The 21,083-nt window shown below is 43.8% G+C and overlaps 1 protein-coding gene and 1 long non-coding RNA gene across 9 annotated transcripts in view; one reads left to right on the top strand and one right to left on the bottom strand.

Moving 5' to 3' along the window:
• The first annotated feature begins 1,105 nt into the window (after window positions 1-1,105).
• PSMD4 (proteasome 26S subunit ubiquitin receptor, non-ATPase 4) lies at window positions 1,106-8,574 on the top strand. Of its 8 annotated transcripts, XM_077842320.1 has the most exons (11): window positions 1,215-1,261; window positions 2,748-2,804; window positions 4,410-4,583; window positions 5,537-5,651; window positions 6,038-6,124; window positions 6,349-6,417; window positions 6,589-6,804; window positions 7,185-7,293; window positions 7,449-7,580; window positions 7,656-7,723; window positions 8,284-8,574. In XM_077842320.1, the coding sequence occupies exons 3-11, from the start codon at window positions 4,429-4,431 to the stop codon at window positions 8,452-8,454; spliced, it is 1,122 nt and encodes a 373-aa protein (XP_077698446.1). In that variant the 5' UTR covers window positions 1,215-1,261; window positions 2,748-2,804; window positions 4,410-4,428; the 3' UTR covers window positions 8,455-8,574. The 8 variants fall into 8 exon arrangements, with proteins under 8 accessions (XP_077698444.1, XP_077698443.1, XP_077698442.1 ...); XM_077842318.1 differs by lacking the exon at window positions 2,748-2,804 and having other exon boundaries at window positions 1,106-1,261; window positions 4,410-4,550; XM_077842317.1 differs by lacking the exon at window positions 2,748-2,804 and having other exon boundaries at window positions 1,106-1,261.
• Window positions 4,415-21,083, bottom strand: part of LOC144280374 (uncharacterized) — a 40,396-nt gene continuing 23,727 nt past the window's right edge. Inside the window, exon 2 of the long non-coding RNA XR_013348788.1 lies at window positions 4,415-5,738. This is a non-coding gene — a long non-coding RNA (uncharacterized LOC144280374). The remainder of the gene's footprint in view (window positions 5,739-21,083) is intronic.

Genomic DNA, 21,083 nt, shown 5'->3' with positions numbered 1-21,083 from the left:
CCTCTCTAAAAACAAAAACACAAACACAAATAAGCAAAAAACATTTAAAACCAACACCTAGGTAATATCCACAACACTCCTGTCCCCCATTTCCAAGTATGGTATTCTGTAGCCATGCTTGGTGTCTTTTTCCTTTCCCTCTGCCTTCCAGGAGAGAGAGACCTAGAATTTTCAGTTTCATGTGTGTGTAGGGGAAGGTAATCCAAAGCATTTTTGTTTTTGTTTTTTTTTTTTTATTTATTTATGATAGTCACAGAGAGAGAGAGAGAGAGAGAGAGGCAGAGACACAGGCAGAGGGAGAAGCAGGCTCCATGCTGGGAGCCCGATGTGGGACTCGATCCCGGGTCTCCAGGATCACGCCCTGGGCCAAAGGCAGGCGCCAAACCGCTGCGCCACCCAGGGATCCCGTCCAAAGCATTTTTGAATGTTATTCTTGATTAACAAATCAAAATGGTTTACCAGTTTGTCTCCTCTTTTTTGGGAGTTAGTTATACAAGAATTGGTTGGTCAAACATTTTCTGGGTTCCAACCATGTGTCAGGCTCTATACTGGGCTCAGGGAATTGCAAAGATTAAGACACCTTTTTTTGTCCTTAATTACACGGGAGAGAGAGAAATTAAATTTGGGAGGAAAAGGGCTTAGTGGTTAGGTGCACAAAGCGCTATGGGGAAGTGACGGAGCTGGAATTTCATTGGTCATCCCACCACTTTCTAAAAAATGAAGATGCTGGCAGACACATCCACAGCAATTCCTTCCTCTCTCCCTCCCTCCTTCCTTCCTTCCTTCCAAGATTTTATTTATTTATTCATGAGAGACACAGAGCGAGGCTGAGACACAAGCAGAGGGAGAAGCAGGCTCGCTCCGGGGAGCCCCAGGCGGGACTCGGTATCAGGGCCTCGGGACCACGACCTGAGCCTAAGGCAGACGCTCAACCACCAAGCCACCCAAGAGCCTCATCTACAGCAATTTCAAAGGTTCCTCCACCGCTTCTCTTAGACCCGCCAACAGGGAATTCAACCAGGGAAGGAAGGAAAGCCAGGGAAAGACGCGCGCCGGCCGTCCCTTACCTATCCTTTTATTTGGGCGGTGCCTACAACTCCCAGAGAGCAACGCGGAGGGGAGCGGAAGCGGCCGGCCGAGCGAGGCCTGTGATTGGTGGTAAGCGCTGGGCCAATGGAAGGATTTGTTGTTGGGCAGTCTAGAAGAACCGGTCGGAAAGGGAGGAAGGTGGAAAGATGGTGTTGGAAAGCACTATGGTTTGGTGAGGAGCTACCTCGGGACCCGTGAGGGGCGGGACTGAGTGGGGGCGCGTGTCGCGCGAGGCCGGCTGGGCCTGGGTGGGGGTGGGGTGCCGTTCGGTGAGATGCGGCCCTGGTCCAGGGGGGAAGGCGCCCCGTCGACTCCCTGAGTCATCCCGGCCCGGGAGCGGAGGACGGGCCCCGAATACCGCGCCCCCCCACCCCCTACTCATCAGGCCTCCGTCAGTGATTTACCGGCCGATCCCCGCTTCCTTGCTGTATTTTAGCGTCGTCTTAAGGCCAGCCCCAGATCTGCTGTCTGTAGGTAGCCAGAGTCCTGCTTCTCAGGCTCATCTGCCCCAAGCGGAGGACACACTTTTTGCAAGGTTTCAACAGTTTCTTCAAAGTTTAAGAGTAGAATATAGTATGGAATAGAACACAAACACAAATTGCCAGTTGGATGGAACAGCCACCCAAGAGTTTTCTTTGGGGGGCAGGGAATGAAGGATAACATTGCCAGATAAAATATAAATAAGATGCCCAGCTAAATTTGAATTCATAGAAGTAGTAGTTTTTAATATAAAACGTGGCTGTAAGTATGTCTCAACTATTGCACAGGACCTATTTATACTAAAGGATTATTTGTTAATTATGTGTAGTTCACATTTAACTGGGAGTCCTATATGTTTATTTGCTAAATCTGGCAACTTCTGGGACAGAGCATATTACGGTAGAAAAGAACAGAATTTGGAATAAAAAATCCTGTGTTTTCTGCTACTTACCAGCTGCATGTTCTTGAGAATGTAGTAAATCTCTCATGGGGAATAATCATGACCTCCACTTGCCTTATAACACGGGTAGGTAAAATGTTTGTGATGGTACTCCATAAACTGGATAGCACTGTACATCTGTTAGTTGCAGTGTACTTGAGTCTTCAAGAGGGGATTTAAGAGAAACCTTGAAGGGACTTTTTGATAAATGCTGAGGAGAGACCATGACAGATAGGGGCAAGGGCAGAAACAGCTGCTGAAGTGTAAATGCCCAATGTGTGGTTAGGGATTCGGAAATAGGCTACTGTGACTTGGTTTTAAGATTGATGGTTTAAGGTACTTTCTTTGAAAGAAAACCACAAATGTCAAGCTCAGAGGTTGAACTCTGGTACCCTTCAATAGAGGACTTCTGAAAGAGTTCTGAGCCTGGTGGAGACAGAGGTGTATACAAAATGGCAGTTAAGAATATTGGCCTGGGGGCATCTGGGTGGCTCAGTGGATTAAGTGTCTGGCTCTTGACCTCAGCTCAGGTCTTCATCTCAAGAGTTAGGAGTTCAAGCCCTGTATTGGGTTCCACGCTGGGTGTGGAAACTTAAAAAAGAAAAAAAATTGGCCTGGGTTGATGTATAGGAAGAAATATTAGGCCCAGAGAGACATATTGGTGATCAACTGTAATAGCCCAGGCACAGAATAATGATGAGAGCCACTCCTTTTTTTTTTTTTTTCTTTTTTTCTGTAGAGCCTCATGCTCTGCTGTGCATCAAAATTCTGTGGAGGAGTTTGTTAAAAATTGCAGGTATTTGACTCTGTTCTCCATCTGTGAATTCAGACTCCCAGCCAGGGAAGTCCAGGCATCTGTATTCTTATTTATTTATTTATTTAAAAGATTTTATTTATTTATTCATGAGAGACACACACAGAGAGAGGCAGAGACACAGGCAGAGGGAGAAGCAGGCTCCATGCAGGGAGCCCGATGTGGGACTGGATCCCTGGACCCAGGATCACACCCTGAGCCCGAGGCAGATGCTCAACCGCTGAGCCACCCAGGAGTCCCTTTCTGTATTCGTTTTTAAATGAAGACTTTATGGAATGGCTAGATAATATCATAAGCCCTTATTTTTTTTTTTATTTTTTGAAGATTTTATTGACTTATTCATGAGAGACACACACAGAGAGGTAGAGACACAGGCAGAGGGAGAAGCAGGCTCCCTGCAGGGGAGTTGGGACTGGATCCCTGGACCCAGGGTCACACCCTGAGCCCAAGGCAAATGCTCAACCGCTGAGCCACCCCGGTGTCCCATAAGCCCTTATTTTGAGATGAATTTTTGTTGGGAGAAATTATATACTATTGAACAAAAGTAGTCAAGAAATAGGTATATTACTCAATTCATATATATGTCAAGAGTAGAAAAACTAAACTTTTTTAGGTATGCATACTTAGGTGTTAAGTCATCTGTGTTTTTAATACCACCATACCACCATCCCCTCCCAGTGTTCTGATGCATGACTAAGTGTGAGCCCTGAAGCCACACTCCCCACTGTCTTTCTCCCCTACCTCTCAAGTCCCCTTGCTTACATAAGAGACAGAGAAGAGAGGCAGGGACACAGGCAGAGGGAGAAGCAGGCTCCATGCAGGAAGCCCAATGTGGGACTCCATCCTAGGTCTCCAGGATCATGCCCTGGGCCGAAGGCAGTGCTAAACCGCTGAGCCACCTGGGCTGCCCGCTGTTAAACACTTAACCAGATGATTGTATTGTGCTTTCCTGCACTCAGTGCTGCCAAGCATGTATTTTATAAGTATTTTCTACCTTTGGAATACTTCTATTTTGAAGGCAAAGTTAGAATATTCATCCATGACAGTGCTTAATAACACTGAACTGCAGCTTATAAGAAGGTGATTGTGGTACATGAACAGATTGCAATGTTTGGTGTTTATCAGAATCATTTGTAGAAAGTTTCCTCCTTTGTTTTTTTTTGTTTTTTTTTTTTTAAAGAGAGGAAGGGGGGATGGGCAGAGGGAGAAGGAGAATCTTAAGCAGGCTCCACACCCAGTGCCGAGCCAATGTGGGGCCTTGATCTCACAACCCTGAGATCATGACCTGGGCTGAAATCAGTAGTTGGCTGTGCACCTGACTGAGCCACCCGGGCACCTCTCCTTTGGTCATTTTGAGTCAGTAAGTTCGATGTAAGGCTTGAAAGTCTGTGTGTGTGTGTGTGTGTGTGTATGTGTGTGTGTAATTTATAGGTGGTTCTGTGATTCACAGAGACTGAGAGCCACTGCTATGCATGACAGTGTTCCTCACAGAAGTGTTGGAGGGTAGGGTAGGGGTCCCTGAAACTAGAGAGACTGTCTTAGCGATCCTGCAATATGTCTTCTCTTTCTTCTCTCCTAATCTGACAGTGTGGACAACAGTGAGTATATGCGGAATGGGGACTTCTTACCCACCCGGCTGCAGGCCCAACAAGATGCTGTCAACATAGTTTGTCACTCTAAGACCCGCAGCAACCCTGAAAACAACGTGGGCCTCATCACACTGGCCAAGTACATGGGGCAGAGGAGGAAGGGGCTTGGTAGGTGGGTGGGTAGTTTCTTACATGTGACCGGTTGTGTTAGGTTGCTGAACTTTGCATTTGCCCATCAGCCTTTTCTAGACTACCTTCTTCACTATCCAGTAGAAATATAAATAGCAACATGAGTTTAATATTAATCTGAATTTAATACAGTTATGAAACTAAATCTGGGGTGAAATTTCACAATATATTTAAAAGTCAATGAGAAGTCATTTTGGGTAAAAGTCCCCGGGGCCTGTTTTACCCCACAGTGATTTGTTTTAGGAACTGATAATCCTCAAATGAGTAACCTCCCGTCCCAGTATATATGTTGTTAGCTGGCACGTGGGTCTAGAAATGGAGTGGGTGGGAGACATACTCAAGCGTCCACCACAGTTGGATTCTTGGGGCCCTGAGAACAGGATAACATGAGAAGAGTTCAAGGGAAACATTGAGAGGAAGAGGGCAAGTTTTTTACAAAGTCAACCCCTTACTTTCTGTGCTCATATCTACTAAACACTAGATTTTCCCCCTCAATTTTATTGAGATACAATTGACATATAGCATCAGTTTAAGGTATACAACATAATGATTTGATATGTGTATGTGTTATGAAATGGTGATTGTGGTAAGTTTAGTTAACAGCCATATCTTACATAGTTACAAATTTTTCTTTCCTTATAATGAGAACTTTTAAGATCTACTCTCTAAACAGTAAATGTTTGATTAAGAAAAGTAGCGATTACAGTTACTATCAAGGTCTTTAAAGAAAAGATGAGTCAGTAGCAACCGGCTGGCTCAGTCAGTAGAGTATGTGACTCTTGATCTTGGGGTTATGAGTTCAAGCCCCATGTTGGGTGTAGAGCTTCCTAAAAAAAGAAAAGATGGAAAAAAAAAAAAAGAAAAGATGAGTCAAACACAGGTTTGGAGGCACTTGTCCTGACCTGAAATTATAGAAACTCTTTCCCTACCTCCCAGTGACTGTGAAGTGCTGACCACACTCACCCCTGACACCGGCCGCATTCTTTCCAAGCTCCACACTGTGCAACCCAAGGGCAAGATCACCTTCTGCACTGGTATCCGCGTGGCTCATGTGAGTCCTACTGGATCCCTTTGATTGTTCCTCCTTGTTCTGAGGTTCTGCCCCCGATGTTGTTCATTTCTTCCCTAGTATCTTGAGCTAGAACCACAGGAGGGGAAGAGAAGTGACCCAGAGAAAGGAGTAGAAAGGATATGGTGGGATGAATTCCAGGACTGGTGATGGGTGAAGGAAAAGACCCCTGGAATTAAGGCTTAGCCCCTCTTCCTTGTCCTGACAAAGGCACAGCAAGGAGGGAAGGGTGGAGAAGGGGTTAGACTTTGTAGGAACATGAATAGACTGGAGGAACATAGAAACCATAAGAAAAGAAGCAGCGTAACAGAGGAGAGAGCTAAGTGATTCCTTTGGCTGACTGTAAGAACTTCCCCTTCCTTTACAAGCTGGCTCTGAAGCACAGGCAGGGCAAGAATCACAAGATGCGCATTATTGCCTTCGTGGGAAGCCCCGTGGAGGACAACGAGAAGGATGTGAGTCCAGGTGACAGCTGGGGAATGTGGCAGTGGGGTCTCTTGGGCCTTAGGAGAGCCTTAGGCATTATGTTCATCATTTTGGGGGAAGGTGGATGTGCAGAATTCAGTGTTTCTGTTGGGGGCCTCGGGGAGGTTAACCGATTTCTGTATGCTTTTGTGAGGTGTGTCATTTCCCCTCATGGTATGGAACAGATTTCCTCCTTTATCTTCCCTCTTCCTAGCTGGTGAAACTGGCTAAACGTCTCAAGAAGGAGAAAGTAAATGTTGACATTATCAACTTTGGGGAAGAGGTAAGTAAGGACGGGTTGGGGAGCATGGACTCAATTTGGTTATTAAATGGAACAGTCCTTACCCAGAGGAGTGCCTGCGCTGTGAGACAGTAGCTACAGATAAGAGCTGAAATGACGGAGGAAGGGGAGTAGGGCGGGAAGGAGAGCCTCCTGTGTTCTTCCCTCCCCCAGGAGGTGAACACAGAAAAGCTGACAGCCTTTGTAAACACATTGAATGGCAAAGATGGAACCGGTTCTCATCTGGTGACAGTGCCCCCTGGGCCCAGCTTGGCTGATGCGCTCATCAGTTCTCCAATTCTGGCTGGTGAAGGTGGTGCCATGCTGGGTCTTGGTGCTAGTGACTTTGAATTCGGAGTGGATCCCAGTGCTGATCCCGAGCTGGCCCTGGTGAGCAAACGTTGACCTCAGGTAGAGCCCAAGGGTCCGATGTTGTCCTCCTGTATTGAGGACTCACATGCCACATAGTGTATCTTGGCCCAGACAGTCCTGAACTTATTTTCCCAGACTCCTTTTTGGTCCCTTTTCCCCTTAATTCTGTGTGATCTGTAGGGGAACCGATGTCGGACTGTCTTATTTACTTCTGATTAAACCCCAGGCTTTGCCCAAGTCCTTCCATTTTCCCCGTCACCTCTTACCTCCCCAGGTTCTTCCCCATGTGCTCAGACCAGAAGCTGCCGTTTTATGTTCCCTTCCCACCCCTCAGCTGACTTCCCAGTGCCTGCGAAGAGGGCGGGTGGAACATCTAACCTTGCCCTGCCCTTCGCTAGGCCCTCCGTGTTTCTATGGAAGAGCAGCGGCAGCGGCAGGAGGAGGAGGCCCGGCGGGCAGCTGCAGCCTCTGCTGCTGAGGCGGGGATTGCTACAGCTGGGGCCGAAGGTGAGGGATGGGGCCAGGGAGCCGGGCGTAGATGCTGGAGTAGTGGTGGGGAGGCCTGGCAGCATAGGCGTGTATGAGCTGGGGGAACAGTTTGGGGGTGGGTCTGTGTGGAACACAGCACCAGTTCTACTCTGCCGCTCTCTTCCTTTTTCCAGACTCCGATGATGCCCTGCTGAAGATGACCATCAGCCAGCAGGAGTTTGGCCGCAGCGGGCTCCCCGACCTAAGCAGTATGACTGAGGAGGAGCAGATTGCCTATGCCATGCAGATGTCCCTGCAGGGTGCAGGTGAGCCAGGGCCGGGGAAGTGGTGCTCAGGCAGAGAGATTGGGTAGTGGAGCTGAACAGACCTCTTTTCCTCAGAGTTCGGCCAGGCAGAATCAGCTGACATCGATGCCAGTTCAGCCATGGACACATCTGAGCCCGCCAAGGTGAGGGCCAGCAGTGACTCCCCACCCCGATCTCACTTGAAGTCCCCTAGCCCTCTAGGCCTGGAACCATTCTTCAGGGTTTCATAGATGAGCTTTATGAGGAGCAGAGGGAAAGAAACACACAGATACACATTTCTTGTTTGTAAACCCTGTTAAGGCAATAGAATGAACTCAGTCTGGGTTGTGTAAGTGTCCTGATCTTTAATTTTCCTTCCTTCTTGGTGGGATCATTCTAAACAGGTGGATAGGTATTGTCTTCCCAGGAGGTTGAAAGAGGGTCTAAGGCAAAGAAGAAGGAGTGGGTGTCTGATAGCAAGAAATCTGAACCTGATGGCATCTGTTTATCCTGTATGCTCAGGAAGCAAAGTTCAAGTTTCTCTGTTTGGTCAGTAATAAATGTGAGTTGGTACCATATTTAGGCACTGGCGTTTTCCTGAATGGTCCTTTTTGCCCTCGGCCAGAGGTGTCCCCACCCCTAGTCAAGTGGAGAGGAGTTCAGGCAGCAGTGGGTTCCCCAGAGAGCTCAGCCCTTGCCCCAAGTTGACACTGCCCTTTTACAGGAGGAGGATGATTATGATGTGATGCAGGACCCCGAGTTCCTTCAGAGCGTCCTGGAGAACCTTCCAGGCGTGGATCCCAACAACGAAGCTATTCGAAATGCCATGGGCTCTCTGGCCTCGCAGGCCAACAAGGATGGCAAGAAGGACAAAAAGGAGGAAGATAAGAAATGAGACTGGGGGCAGGGGTGGCTGAGCCTACTCAGGGGGCTGTATTGTGTGGGGCGGGAAATAGAGTCAGATATGTTATCTGTAATCAGTACAACCGAAATAAAGCTTGGCAACTTTGGTTTCTCTTTTGCTTCCAGTAGTGGTAGCTCTAAGTGTGACAGAGGGGAGGAGTGCCTGGCACAAGGAGAGAGTCCCCTGTGGAGTCCTCTGTGTCTGTAGCACCTGGCCTCTGAATTCCGATCTGATCCCCTTCAGATCTGATCCCCTTCCGTCTATCTCCATGGCAGTCTCTCCTGACACTTCCGCCCTGGGGCTGTTTCACTGTTTGATTAAGAGGAGCTTTGCTGAGAGTTAATTTGGGTGGGCTCTGGGGCCACAGGGGTGAGTAGAAAACAGTACTGGCCTTGAGGCTCCTGGCTGGCTCAGTCTGAGGACCATGTGACTCTTGATTTTGAGGTTGTGAGTTCGAACCCCATGTTGGGTTTAGAGATTACTGTAAATACATACATATGAATAGTACTGACCTTTGGGGACTCCAGCAGAGCAGGACTGGCCTGGAAATGAGTGATTATACACATCTGATAAGTGCCCAAGGGAGCATGAACAAGGCCCTGTAGAAACAGAAGAAAGGGCCAAACCCTCACAGCCTCTGGGAACACTCCTGGGGATAACATTTGAGCCCTGTAACAGGGTGAAACATTCATCAGCCAACAGGAAAGAAATGGGGTGTTTCCAGTCAATAGGGACAAGTATGTACTGATGGCACAGAGGCCCTTGAGAGGGGTCAGAGACTGGTTGGGCAAGTGGCACAGGATGGTAAAATCAGCAACAATCAAAATACTGAAGATCAGGGAATCTTGAGGTCTGACTTTCACAAGGTGGGGTTTATGAAGCCACAAGATAAACATGGTGTATCTCTAAATACAAGTGTGTAAACCCACATTTAGAGGAGGGTTTTTTTATAGGCTATAGAATAGAATGCAAAATTCACATAATCCCAAAGCAACTTACTGAATGGGAGAAGATATTTGCAAATGATCTATTCAATAAGGGGTTAATATCTAAAATATATAAAGAACTTCTACAACTCAACACCACAATCCCCACCAACAGCAACAATTGCCTAAACAATGGGCCGAAGACCTGGATAGACAGTTTTCCAAAGAAGACCTAGAAATGGCTGACACATGAAAAGATGCTCAACATCACCAATCATCAAGGAAATGCAAATCACCTATACCAGTCAGAATGACTAATATCAAAAAAACAAATACTGATAAGAATGTGAAGGAAAGGGAACCTTTGTGCCCTGTGGGTTGGGGTGTAAACTGGTGCCATCGTGGAAAACAGATTTGAGGTTCCTCAAAAAAATAAAAGTAGAAATAGCATATAATCCAGTAATTCCACTATTGGGTATTTACCCCAAAACACAAAAGTACTTACTTGAAAAATATGTGCACCTCTCACATTATTTACGATAGCCAAGATAATGGAAGCAACCTGTGTCTATTAGTAAATGAATGGATAGACGTCTAGACCCAGAATATTCTAGAACCCCATCTCTTCCCTGTTGGCTGATGAATGTTTCGCCCTGTTACAGGGCTCAAATGTTATTCCCAGGAGCGTTCCCAGAGGCTGTGAGGGTTTGGCTCTTTCTCCTGTTTCTACAGGGCCTTGTTCATGCTCCCTTGGGCACTTAGATGTGTGTAATCACTCATTTCCAGGCCAGTCCTGCTCTGCTGGAGTCCCCAAAGGTCAGTCTATTCATATGTATGTATTTACAGTAATCTCTACACCCAACATGGGGTTCGAACTCACAGCCTCAAAAGCCAATCTGCTTTTGGCTCCAGTTCTAAGTCCCATGTTGGGCTCCTTGCAGGGAGCCTGCTTCTCCCTCTGCCTATGTTTCTCATGAATAAATAAATAAGATCTTAAAAAAAAAAAAAAAGGCAAGCTGGAATATTCCTAATGCCACATACCTATGTATGTCTTCTTGAACCCACCTCTACGTACTCCTCAGGAGATAACCATTTTTTAAAAGATTGTATTTATTTGAGATAGAGTGAGAGAAAGCAAGCAAGTGCACAAGCCGGGCAGGGAGTACAGAGAGAGTGGGAGAAGCAGACTCCCCACTGAGCAGAGCACCCGATGCAGGCTTGATGCCAGGACTCCCAGGATCATGACCCAAGTAGAAGGCAAACACTTAACTGACTGAACCACCCAGGTACCCCAAAGACAACTTTTTTAAAAAAAGATTTTATTTGAGAGCAAGCACAAGCAGGGGGAGCAGTAGAGGGAGGAGAGAATCTCAAGCAGACTCTGCACTGAATGTGGAGCCCAACATAGGACTTGATCTCAACCCTGAGATCATGACCTGAGCTGAAATCAAGAGCCAGATGCCCAACCAACTGAGCTATCTAGGCGCCCCCGGCCCAGGAACTTTCTAAACAAACGTTTCATTTCTAGAGTTCTTCAAAGTTGTTGCATATAATCGTTCATTCTTTTTACCCTGTTGTGTTGTATTACATGGTGTGAATGTACCATAATCTTATCCATTTTCCCGTTGCTGGCTATTTGCATCGCACCATTACTTTTCTATTAGCAACAGGGTTATAGTGGAATGTTCTGTATATCCCTCCTGATGCACATGTGCAAGAGTTTCTTTAGGCTGCTTTAAAAAATAATGCTCAGTTGTTTTTCAAAGTGACTGTATGGATTTGCGCTTCTTCCTGTGGTATAAGAATTCCTATTCACAAACATCCTTTCCAGCCCTTGGTATCATTAAGACATCTTAATTTCTGGGCAGCCCTGGTGGCTCAGCGGTTTAGCACTGCCTTCAGCCCCGGGGTGTGATCCTGGAGATCCAGGATCAAGTCCCACGTCAGGCTCCTCTGCCTGTGTCTCTGCCCCTCTGTCTCTCTCTCTCTGTGTGCCTCTCATGAATAAATAAAATCTTAAAAAAAGAAAAAGACATCTTAATTTCTGCCAATCTAATCACGATAAATTAAAGTTTTATTTATTCATGAGACACACACAGAGAGGCAGAGACATAGGCAGAGGGAGAAGCAGGCTCCATGCAGAGAGCCGATGTGGGACTCAATCCCAGGACCACAGGATCATGACCTGAGCCAAAAGCAGATGATCAACCACTGAGCCACGCAAGGGCCCCTTTTTGTAGTTTTTATAACTAGGTCATTATATTTCCATTTTTATGAAATGTCTCTTCATGTCTTCTTTTTTTTTTCCCTCTCTTCATGTCTTCTGTCAATTTCCGTTGGGTTGTCTTTTTATTGTTGTTTTGTAAGAACTCATTAACTCTTTTTGGTACTAAATTATCAATTATTTATACATATTGCAAATATGTTCTATTTATGACTTCTCTTTTCAGTTTAAAGGTAGTTTTTAGTGAACTAAATTTTTTTTTAAGATTTTATTTATGTATTCATAGAGACACACACACAGAGAGAGAGGCAGAGACACAGGCAGAGAGAGAAGCAGGCTTCATGCAGAGAGCCTGACGTGGGACTTGATCCAGGGTCTCCAGGATTACACCCTGGGCTGCAGGCGGCGCTAAACCGCTGCACCACCGGGGCTGCCCACTAAATTTTTTTTTTAATTTTTATTTATTTATTCATGAGAGACACAGAGAGGCAGAGACACAGGCAGAGGGAGAAGCAGGCTCCACGCAGGGAGCCCGACATGGGACTTGATCCCTGGTCTCTAGGATCACACCTTAGGCTGAAGGCGGCGTTTAACCGCTGAGCCACCAGGGCTGCCCTTGAACTAAATTCTTAATGTCAAATTTCTTAATATTTGCATTCAAGGTTAGTGTTTTTTGTGTCCAGCAAACTCTTCCAGGGGTCAGAAAGATATCCAGTGATACCTTGTTTTCTTTTTAAAGGTTTATGGTTTTGTCTTTCACATAGAAATTCTGTATTCCATCTAGAATTGATTTTTGTGTACATTGGGATAAGGATCCAATTTCATTTATTCATTCATTCATTCATTCATTCAATTTAGTAGGTGCCACTCTCAGCACGGAGCCCAATGTGGGGCCTGAATCATGACCCTGAGAACGAGGCCTGAGCTGAGGTCAAGAGTCAGGTGCGTAACTGAGCCACCCAGGCGCCCCAATTTAATATTTAAGTATGAATAACCATTTAAAAAAATTTATTTATTTATTTATTTATTTATTTGAGATACAGAGAAAGGCAGAGACATAGGCAGAGGAGAAATAGGCTCCATGTAGAGAGTCTGATGCAGGATTCAATCCCAGGACTCCAGGATCACGCCCTGAGCCAAAGGCAGACGCTCAGCCACTGAGCCACTCAGGCATCCCTGGATAACCATTTCTTACAGCATTTTTTTACTGAAAAATTCCACCCTTCTCCAATGATCTGCACTATTACTTCTGCCTAGGTCTAGATTCCATGAATCTTGTTTCTAATTATCTTGAAGTCAGACCTTAAAGCCTGAATATAAACAAGATTACACAAAAAGAAGCTACAAAAACCTACTTAGTGTTTACATTATATTCATATTGAATAAGTTCCATTTCTGAATAATGGCTTTTGTAGGTATTTGTCTCTAAATTTCAGGGGAGACTAGTATTTTTTGAATTAAATATTACTTGAAAGAAGTGGCCCATCATCAAGTCTTAGGAATCTTATTTGTGTTGGTTATGAAGTACTGGTCACTTTCCTGGGCCTGGGTGTGGTTCACCAAGCAAAATCCTGTTCTGGCAGTAATGACAGGACCTAATGCACCAGTCTTCTGGCCCTTTGTATGTTAACTGGGTGATGTCAGTGTTCATGAGGATGACTCAACCAACACCACAGCCTCTTCCAATTCATCACCACACATTCATTTTGTGATCATCACAGTTCATTCTTTCACACTTTTGGCTACACCCTGGATTGTGTCCACTTTAAGTAATGCTCCCCACTGAAGTGAAATATTCACTTGGTCCATAGACCTCTATATTTTCAGCTCTCCTACTTTGATATTCTCTGTATACTTTTCAACAGTTGATGTGAAGAAATGGGTATACTCCTTGAGCACTTTAGGAATTTAAATAATCAGAGAAGTACCAAAGATTTATGTATGAGGGTGTTGAAGAATTGGAAGCAACCTAATATCCAACAATTACGTTACATTAGTATGGACTAATGCATTATCAATAAATTTATTTTGGAAGACCATTTGATGAGGTAGGATATTATAGTTATATATCTATAATATTAGCAAATGCTTATCTAACATAATGTGCCAGAGACTATTTTAAATGTTTTACATGTTTTAAATTATTTAGTTTCCACAACAATCCTGGTCTATTGCCCCATCACTCTGAGGTAGCTGTAGCATTATTAATCCTATTTGATAAAGAAGGCAACTGAAACCTTGCAAAGCCAGGTAACTTCCTCTACAATGATTCTCAGTTTGATCCACAAACTCCTGGGTGCCCCCAAGACACTTTCAGGGGGATTGTGAGGTCAAAACTATTTTCATAATGATACTAGGACATCATTTGCCTCTTCCACGTGTTAGGGTTTGCACCGATGCAAAGGCAATGAGGGGAAACTGCTGGTATCAGTATCTTAGCATACATCCAAGGCAATAGCACCAAACTATACCGGTAGTCATGGTACTCTTTACCCCCCACATCCTCATGGTTTAAAAAATAGACCAAAAACTTCGTGGTGAAGCAGTAAAACATATTAGTTTTATTACATCTCAACCCTTGAGTGTACAGCTTTAATATTTTCTGAGGCAAGTGGGAAATACACAGAGCACTTCTACTGCAGACTGGAGCCCAACGACCATCTTGAGGAAAAGCACTTGAAAAACTGAGTTGTGAGATTAAGTAGCCACTATTTTCACAGAACATTTTTACATAAGAGAACAACTGCCAGACAAGTTATGGTTATTTAGTCTTGGGTATTTGGCAAACTTTCTCCCCCCATCAGAAAAATGAATGGAAGGAAGACTCACTTCAAGAAACGACAGTTTTTGTTGCCAGTGAAAATTTGAGCTCATAAGTGAAATTTTTTTTTAAAGATTTTATTTATTTATTCATGAGAGACACAGAGAGGAGAGAGAGAGAGGCAGAGACACACGCAGAGGGAGAAGCAGGCTTCATGCAGGGAGCCTGACGGACTCGATCCCGGGTCTCCAGGATCACACCCTGGGCTGCAGGCGGCGCTAAACCGCTGAGCCACCGGGGCTGCCCTTATCTTTTTTTTTTTTTTTTTAAGATTTTTAAAATTTATTTATTCATGAGAAACAGAGAGAGAGAGAGAGAGAGACAGGCAGAGGGAGAAGCAGGCTCCACACTGGTAGTGCAACGTGGGACTCCATCCCTGGTCTCCAGGATCACGCCCCGGGCTGAAGGCGGCGCTAAACCGCTGAGCCACCCAGGCTGCCCTAAAATAAATAAATCTTAAAAAAAGAAAAGATTTGCATGCTTTTTTGATTAAGCCAGTCAGGCACCCCAACATTCTAAAAAAAAAAAATTTTTTTTTAAACTTTTTTTAAGATTGTTTATTTGAGAGACAGAATCAGTGGGGGAAAGGGGCATAGGGAGAAGGACAAACAGACTCTCTGCTGAGCAGGGAGCCTGATTCAGGGCTCGATCCCAGGACCCTGAGATCAATGACCTGAGCTAAAGGCAGATGCTTAACCAAATGAGCCACACAGGCAACCCTCAAAATTTTTGCAATGGATGATATTATATTTTTTCTACTGTATATCAGAATTGCATAGTGTAATGTTCCATCATTTGGAAGATCTGCATTACACATTGAACCAGTATCCTCCAAATGATCTGTTCCAAATGTAAGAAAAAGCAATGGATTCAAATGTACAGGTTACAAAAAGTTTACTGATATGGCTTCAGATTCTATGTTGCAACTAACCTTTAAGAAATTAGTATGTGTCAAGTTTTGGTATATCAAAAAAATGTATCCAGAATTATCTGAAAAAGCTATTGAAATATGCCTCCACTGAATCACTAACTTGTACACCTGAAACTAATGCAACACTATGTATTAACCAACTGAAATTAAGATAAGAACTAAAACTAAGGAAAGAAAGAAATATGCCTCAATTTTTCCCAACAGCATATTTGTGAGACCAGATTTTCTTTACATACTTCAACCAAAACAACATACTGCAACAGGTTGAGAATCCAGTTGTCTTCCTCTATTGAAGATATATTAAAGAGATTTGCAAAAATGTAAAATAGCACACCCATCTCATTAAATGTTTATTTTGGAAAATAGTTTTTTTTTTTTTTTCCATCAAAACTAAGGTATGGTAACATGTAATGGATTTGCTGTGATTTTTTAAAAAGATTTTTTATTTATGTGAGAGAGTGAGAGAGCAAGAGCAGGGAGGAGGAGCAGAGGGAGGGACAAGCAGATTCCAGACTGGGCATGGGGCCCAACATGGGGCTTGATCTCATGACCCTGACACCACAGCCCGAACCAAAACAGAGAGCCAGATGCCTAATCAACTGGGTAATCCTGGCACCCTTGTTGTGATTCTAAATGGATTAATATTTAATTTTTTCCTCAGTTTTAATTCCTAATATATCAAATTTCTTTTTTTTTTTTTTTTAATTTTTTTTTTTTATTTATGATAGTCACAGAGAGAGGGAGAGAAAGAGAGACAGGCAGAGGGAGAAGCAGGCTCCATGCACCGGGAGCCCGATGTGGGATTCGATCCCGGGTCTCCAGGATCGCGCCCTGGGCCAAAGGCAGGCGCCAAACCGCTGCGCCACCCAGGGATCCCTATATCAAATTTCTATACATTTAATCTACATACATAAAAGCCTTTGGGGAATCTTCAACTTCTAAGAGTAGAAAGAGATCTTGAGACCAAAAAGTTTGAGAACCACTATTCTACAGCTTGGAAGTGATGGGACAGTACCCAGGAAGTTGGGCAATAGGGTCTATGCTCTTTTTTTTTTTTTTCCTTTTTTTAAGTAGGCTCCATGCCCAACATGCGGCTGGAACTCATGACCCCAAGGTCAAGAGTCACATGCTGTACTGACTAAGCCAGCCAGGTGTCCCTATGGGGTCCATGTTCTTAAATGTTTCATTATACCTGCTATTTCTCTTTTTACAAGCACTGGCAAGACATACGTGAAAATGTCATACATAGTATTTGTGGGGGATGGAAATTTGCAGTGTAGTAAAATGTAAAAACTACTTGCTTGAAAATAACTTCCTTTTTCTTAAAATTAAAAAAAAAAGATTTTATGTATTCATTCATAGAGAGAGAGAGAGAGGCAGAGAAAGAAACAGGCTCCATCCAGGGAGCCCGATGTGGGACTCGGTCCTGGGACTCCAGGATCAGGCCCTGGGCTGAAGGCAGGCGCTAAACCACTGAGCCACCTAGGGATCTTCCAACTTCCTTTTTTCTTTTCCTGTTACCTTCTTCCTTCTTTGCTTCCATCTCTAATGATAAAGACCTCATAATCTATCATTTAAACCACCATCTTGGGCACCTGAGTGGTTCAGCTAGTTAGGCGTCTGTTTTCCTCTTGGATCATGATCCCAGGGTCCTAGGGTCATGCTCTGCATTGGGCTCCTTGCTTTGCGGGGAGCCTGTTTCTCCATCTGCTGCTCCCCTGGCTTGTGCCCTCTCTCTCTCTCTCTTTCAAATAAATAAATAAAATCTTAGAAGAAAAAAAGAAACCCGACCATCTTGGCATAACTTCATCCCCCAAGTTCCTTTTTACTCCACAAAAGCCCGGCTAAACCCCAAGCTTGAACTCCCCCTCACCCACTGCTTTATCAATTTTTTCATCTCAACTTCTAAGGTTCAGAGAGGGCAGGTAATTTGGCCAAGGACTTAGCTAATGAAGGGGCAGAATCAGGATCAAAACCCAGGAAGGCAAGTCTCCATGAAACAGCCATTTCCTCCTCAGGGAGCCGGTCAGCCCTCCTCTCACCATTTCCTTGTAGCGACCACTCCGCCCCTGGGTTTCCTCCTGATCACTCAGCAGATGATGTCACCTTTGTTATCATGAATTCCTTCTCTCTAGCCTCGGCCACCACCTCCTGGCATCAGTTAGGACCTTGCTCCAGTCTCTTCTGTCTTCAACACCTGCTCTGCCAGTGTTTTCCTCTCTGTGGACTTGGATCAGGTCCACACCACAGATAACCTTGCTTGAGACTACACTTTTTTGACATTTTATCTTACAATGAATATCTATTTTCTTTGTAATAACAAAAACAATGGATAATAGTAAATATATCAAAATGGAAAATGTTCACAACATATGAAATGAAACAAGCATCCTTCAAAGCAGGCAATTTTTATTTAAACATATGTGGGTTAATTAAAAGACCATCACCTAGGGATGAACAGTAGTCACCTACCTCTGTTAGCTGAGTTTATAGAATTGTCTATTCTTTGCACTTTGCTTTTCTTTCCACGTTTTACGAAAAGAATATGTAACTGGTATTGTAATTAAAAAAAAAAAAACCTCAAATGTTTTAAAAACAAAATAAAATGCCCTCTCCTTTTTTTGGAAAAAAAAAAAAAAAGACTTATTTATTTATTTTTAGAGGGGGGGGGGGGGCAAAGGGAGAGGGGGAGAAAGAATCCTAGGAAGCCCGAAGACCGAAGCCCAAAGCCCAAAGCGGGCCTCCATCTCACGACTCTGAGATACAACTTGAGATCACCTCCCTGAGATCACAACCCTCAAATCACAATCTGAGCAGAAACCAAGAGTGGGATGCTCAGCCGACTGTGCCACCCCAGTACCCCTGCCTCCTCCTTTTTTAGCCATCACCCCATCTCTTTTTCAAACTTAAGCTGTTCCAAAGAGCAATTTGCTCTCCCTGCTCTTCCTCCTCACCTTCCTTGACTCTGCATTTTGAAGAAGCCTCTCTGGCTGAGGTGGCCAATGACATTCTCTTTACAAAATCTAGCCCTTCTCTTGCTTGCCCTCTCCATAACACTTGACCTGGTTAAACATCCCTTCTTGGAACCTGTTCCTTCTGGCTGCCTTGTTTCAACAGTCTTCTCAGGCTTCTCTTTTCTCTGCTCTTTCCTTAAACGTTAGATTCCTCAGGATCCTGTCCTGGGATTTCTTACTTCTCGCTCTGTACTGTCTCCCACTCAACATCCCCAACATGTCAATCTTGGGGTGCTCCAACATCTTATCACAATTTTATGTGCTGACTCCTGCATCTGTAGTTTCAACATATAGATGGAAACCTCTTCCAGATATTCAAACCCAGAGAGGCTTTCAGATACAGGTATCTTCACTTGAATGACCCAACCCACCCCATCTTTGCCCCACAATTGTTCTTCCTGTTTTGGCTTTGTTTTTCCTAATGGGATAAATCATCTTTGTTTTTTTCTATTTTCTTCCATCCTCACTGTCAAGGAGGGTTGAAATCCTGCCACTTTTACCTCCTTAAGATACCCCAAACTCATCCTCTTCTATCACTCCTCCTACACACATTAAGGTGCAAGAAAATATCAATAGAGTATGTACCAAAGAAAAAAAAGTAAAGAAAAGGAAAAAAAAAAAAAAAAAAAAAAAAGGGGTGCCTGGCTGGCTAAGACGGTGGAACATTGAGAGTCTTGATCTTGAGGTCATGAGTTCAAGCCCCACACTGGGCATAGAGCTTACTTTAAAAAATAAGTAAATAAATTTTAAAAAAAAGTAAATAAATCTCAAATGAAAAAAAGAAAGACTGACAACAGGCTTCTAATCAGCAACAGTAGATATAAAAACACATTGGAATTTTATCTGAAATCTTGAGGGGTGGGTGCCTGGGTGGCTCAGTCCATTAAGTGACTGGCTCCTTGGTTTTAGCTCAGGTTGTGATCTCAGAGTGGTAAGATCAAGCCTTACATTAGGCTCTGCACTCAATGTGGAGTCTGCTTAAGGTTCCTTCTCTCTTTGCCCCCCACCTTAAATAAATAAATTAAAATACTTCTTTAAAAATGAAGCCTTGAGGGGGCACCTACGTGGCTCAGTGGTTGAGTATCTGCCTTTGGCTCAGGTCATGGTTCCGGGGTCCTGGGATGGAGTTCTGCACCGAGCTCCCTTCAGGGAGCCTGCTTCTGCCTCTGCCTGTGTGTCTCTCTCTCTCTCTGTCTCTCATGAATACATAAAGGAAATCTTAAAAAAAAAAAAAAAAAAGCCTTGAGGGAAAATAAATGTCAGGTTTTTAAAGCATATATTTTTCTCAGATTTTATTTTATTGTCATATTTTGACCAATATGACAATATTGGTCTTCAAATACTTGTGAAGTATTCTTCTATTGAACATCCTAAGAAGGAAATGGACATAGAATATGAATAAACTACAAGGCCATTATCTGATAAGTACAGAAAAATCAGAACAATATGACTACTAAGTTAAGACTATAATGATGAAACAACAGAATGAGAGAAAGGTAGCTTTCTATATTGAAAGGATAAATTTAATGCAAAATAAATTATTATAATTGAAAATACCTAGGGCCACCTGGGTGGTTCAGTGGTTGAGCATCTGCCTTTGGCTCAGGTCATGATCCTTGAATCCCTTACATCAGGGCTCCCCGCAGGGAGCCTGCTTCTCCTCTGCCTATTTCTCTGCCTCTCTGTGTCTCTCATGAATAAATAAATAAAATCTTTTTAAAAAGAAAAGAAAATACCTTAGAGTAATCCAAGATATGTTTTTCTATTAGTTTCCATTAGGACACCAAAAATCACTGGGGCATTTGGTCAAATGTCACTGCGAGATCTCAAGAGACATACTGGTTCAGTACATCTTGGGCAGAGTAATTCATTTGCGTTTTATTTATTTTTAAAGGATTTTATTTTTTCATGAGAGACACAAAAACAGAGAGAGAGGGAGAGGCAGAGTATAGGCAGAGGGAGAAGCAGGCTCCATGCAAGGAGCCCGATGTGGGACTCGATCCCGGGTCTCCAGGATCACACCCCAGGCTGCAGGCGGCGCCAAACCGCTGCGCCACCAGGGCTGCCCTCTATACACTTTTTTTTTTTAATAAGTTTTTTATTTTTAATTTATTTATTCAGAGAGAGAGAGAGACTGAGACTAAGAGGCAGAGACACAGGGAGAGGGAGAAGCAGGCTCCATGCAGGGAGCCTGAAGTGGGACTCGATCCCGAGTCTCCAGGATCAGACCCCAGGCTGCAGGCGGCGCTAAACCGCTGCGCCACCGGGGGTGCCCTATATACACTTTTAATAGATACTTTAATGTACATAGAAATGTTATAATAAATGTAGAATATTTCTGCATTTTTTTTAGTGAAGTTTAACATACAGTGATATATTAGTTTCAGGTGTACCATATAGTGATTCAATTACTCTACACAGTTTTTGGTGCTCATCATGATAAATACATTTTTATTTTTTTATTATTTTTGATAAATACATTTTTAATCCCATTTATTTATTTCACCCATTCCCTCACCCACTACCCCTCCACAACTACTATTTCTCTGTATTTAAGAGTCTGGTTTTTTGTTACTTTTTGTCTTTGTTTTGTTTCTTAAATTCCACATTTGAGTGAAATCATATTTGTCTTTATCTTACTGACTTATCTCACTTAGCATTATACCTTCTAGGTCTATCTATGATGTAATTTTTGCATTAAAAA

This window comes from Canis aureus, chromosome 12 (genome assembly GCF_053574225.1).
Source record: "Canis aureus isolate CA01 chromosome 12, VMU_Caureus_v.1.0, whole genome shotgun sequence".
Taxonomy (NCBI): Eukaryota; Metazoa; Chordata; class Mammalia; order Carnivora; family Canidae; genus Canis; species Canis aureus.
Note: the sequence above shows the minus strand (reverse complement) of the source record. Positions and strands in the feature narration are given on the sequence as shown.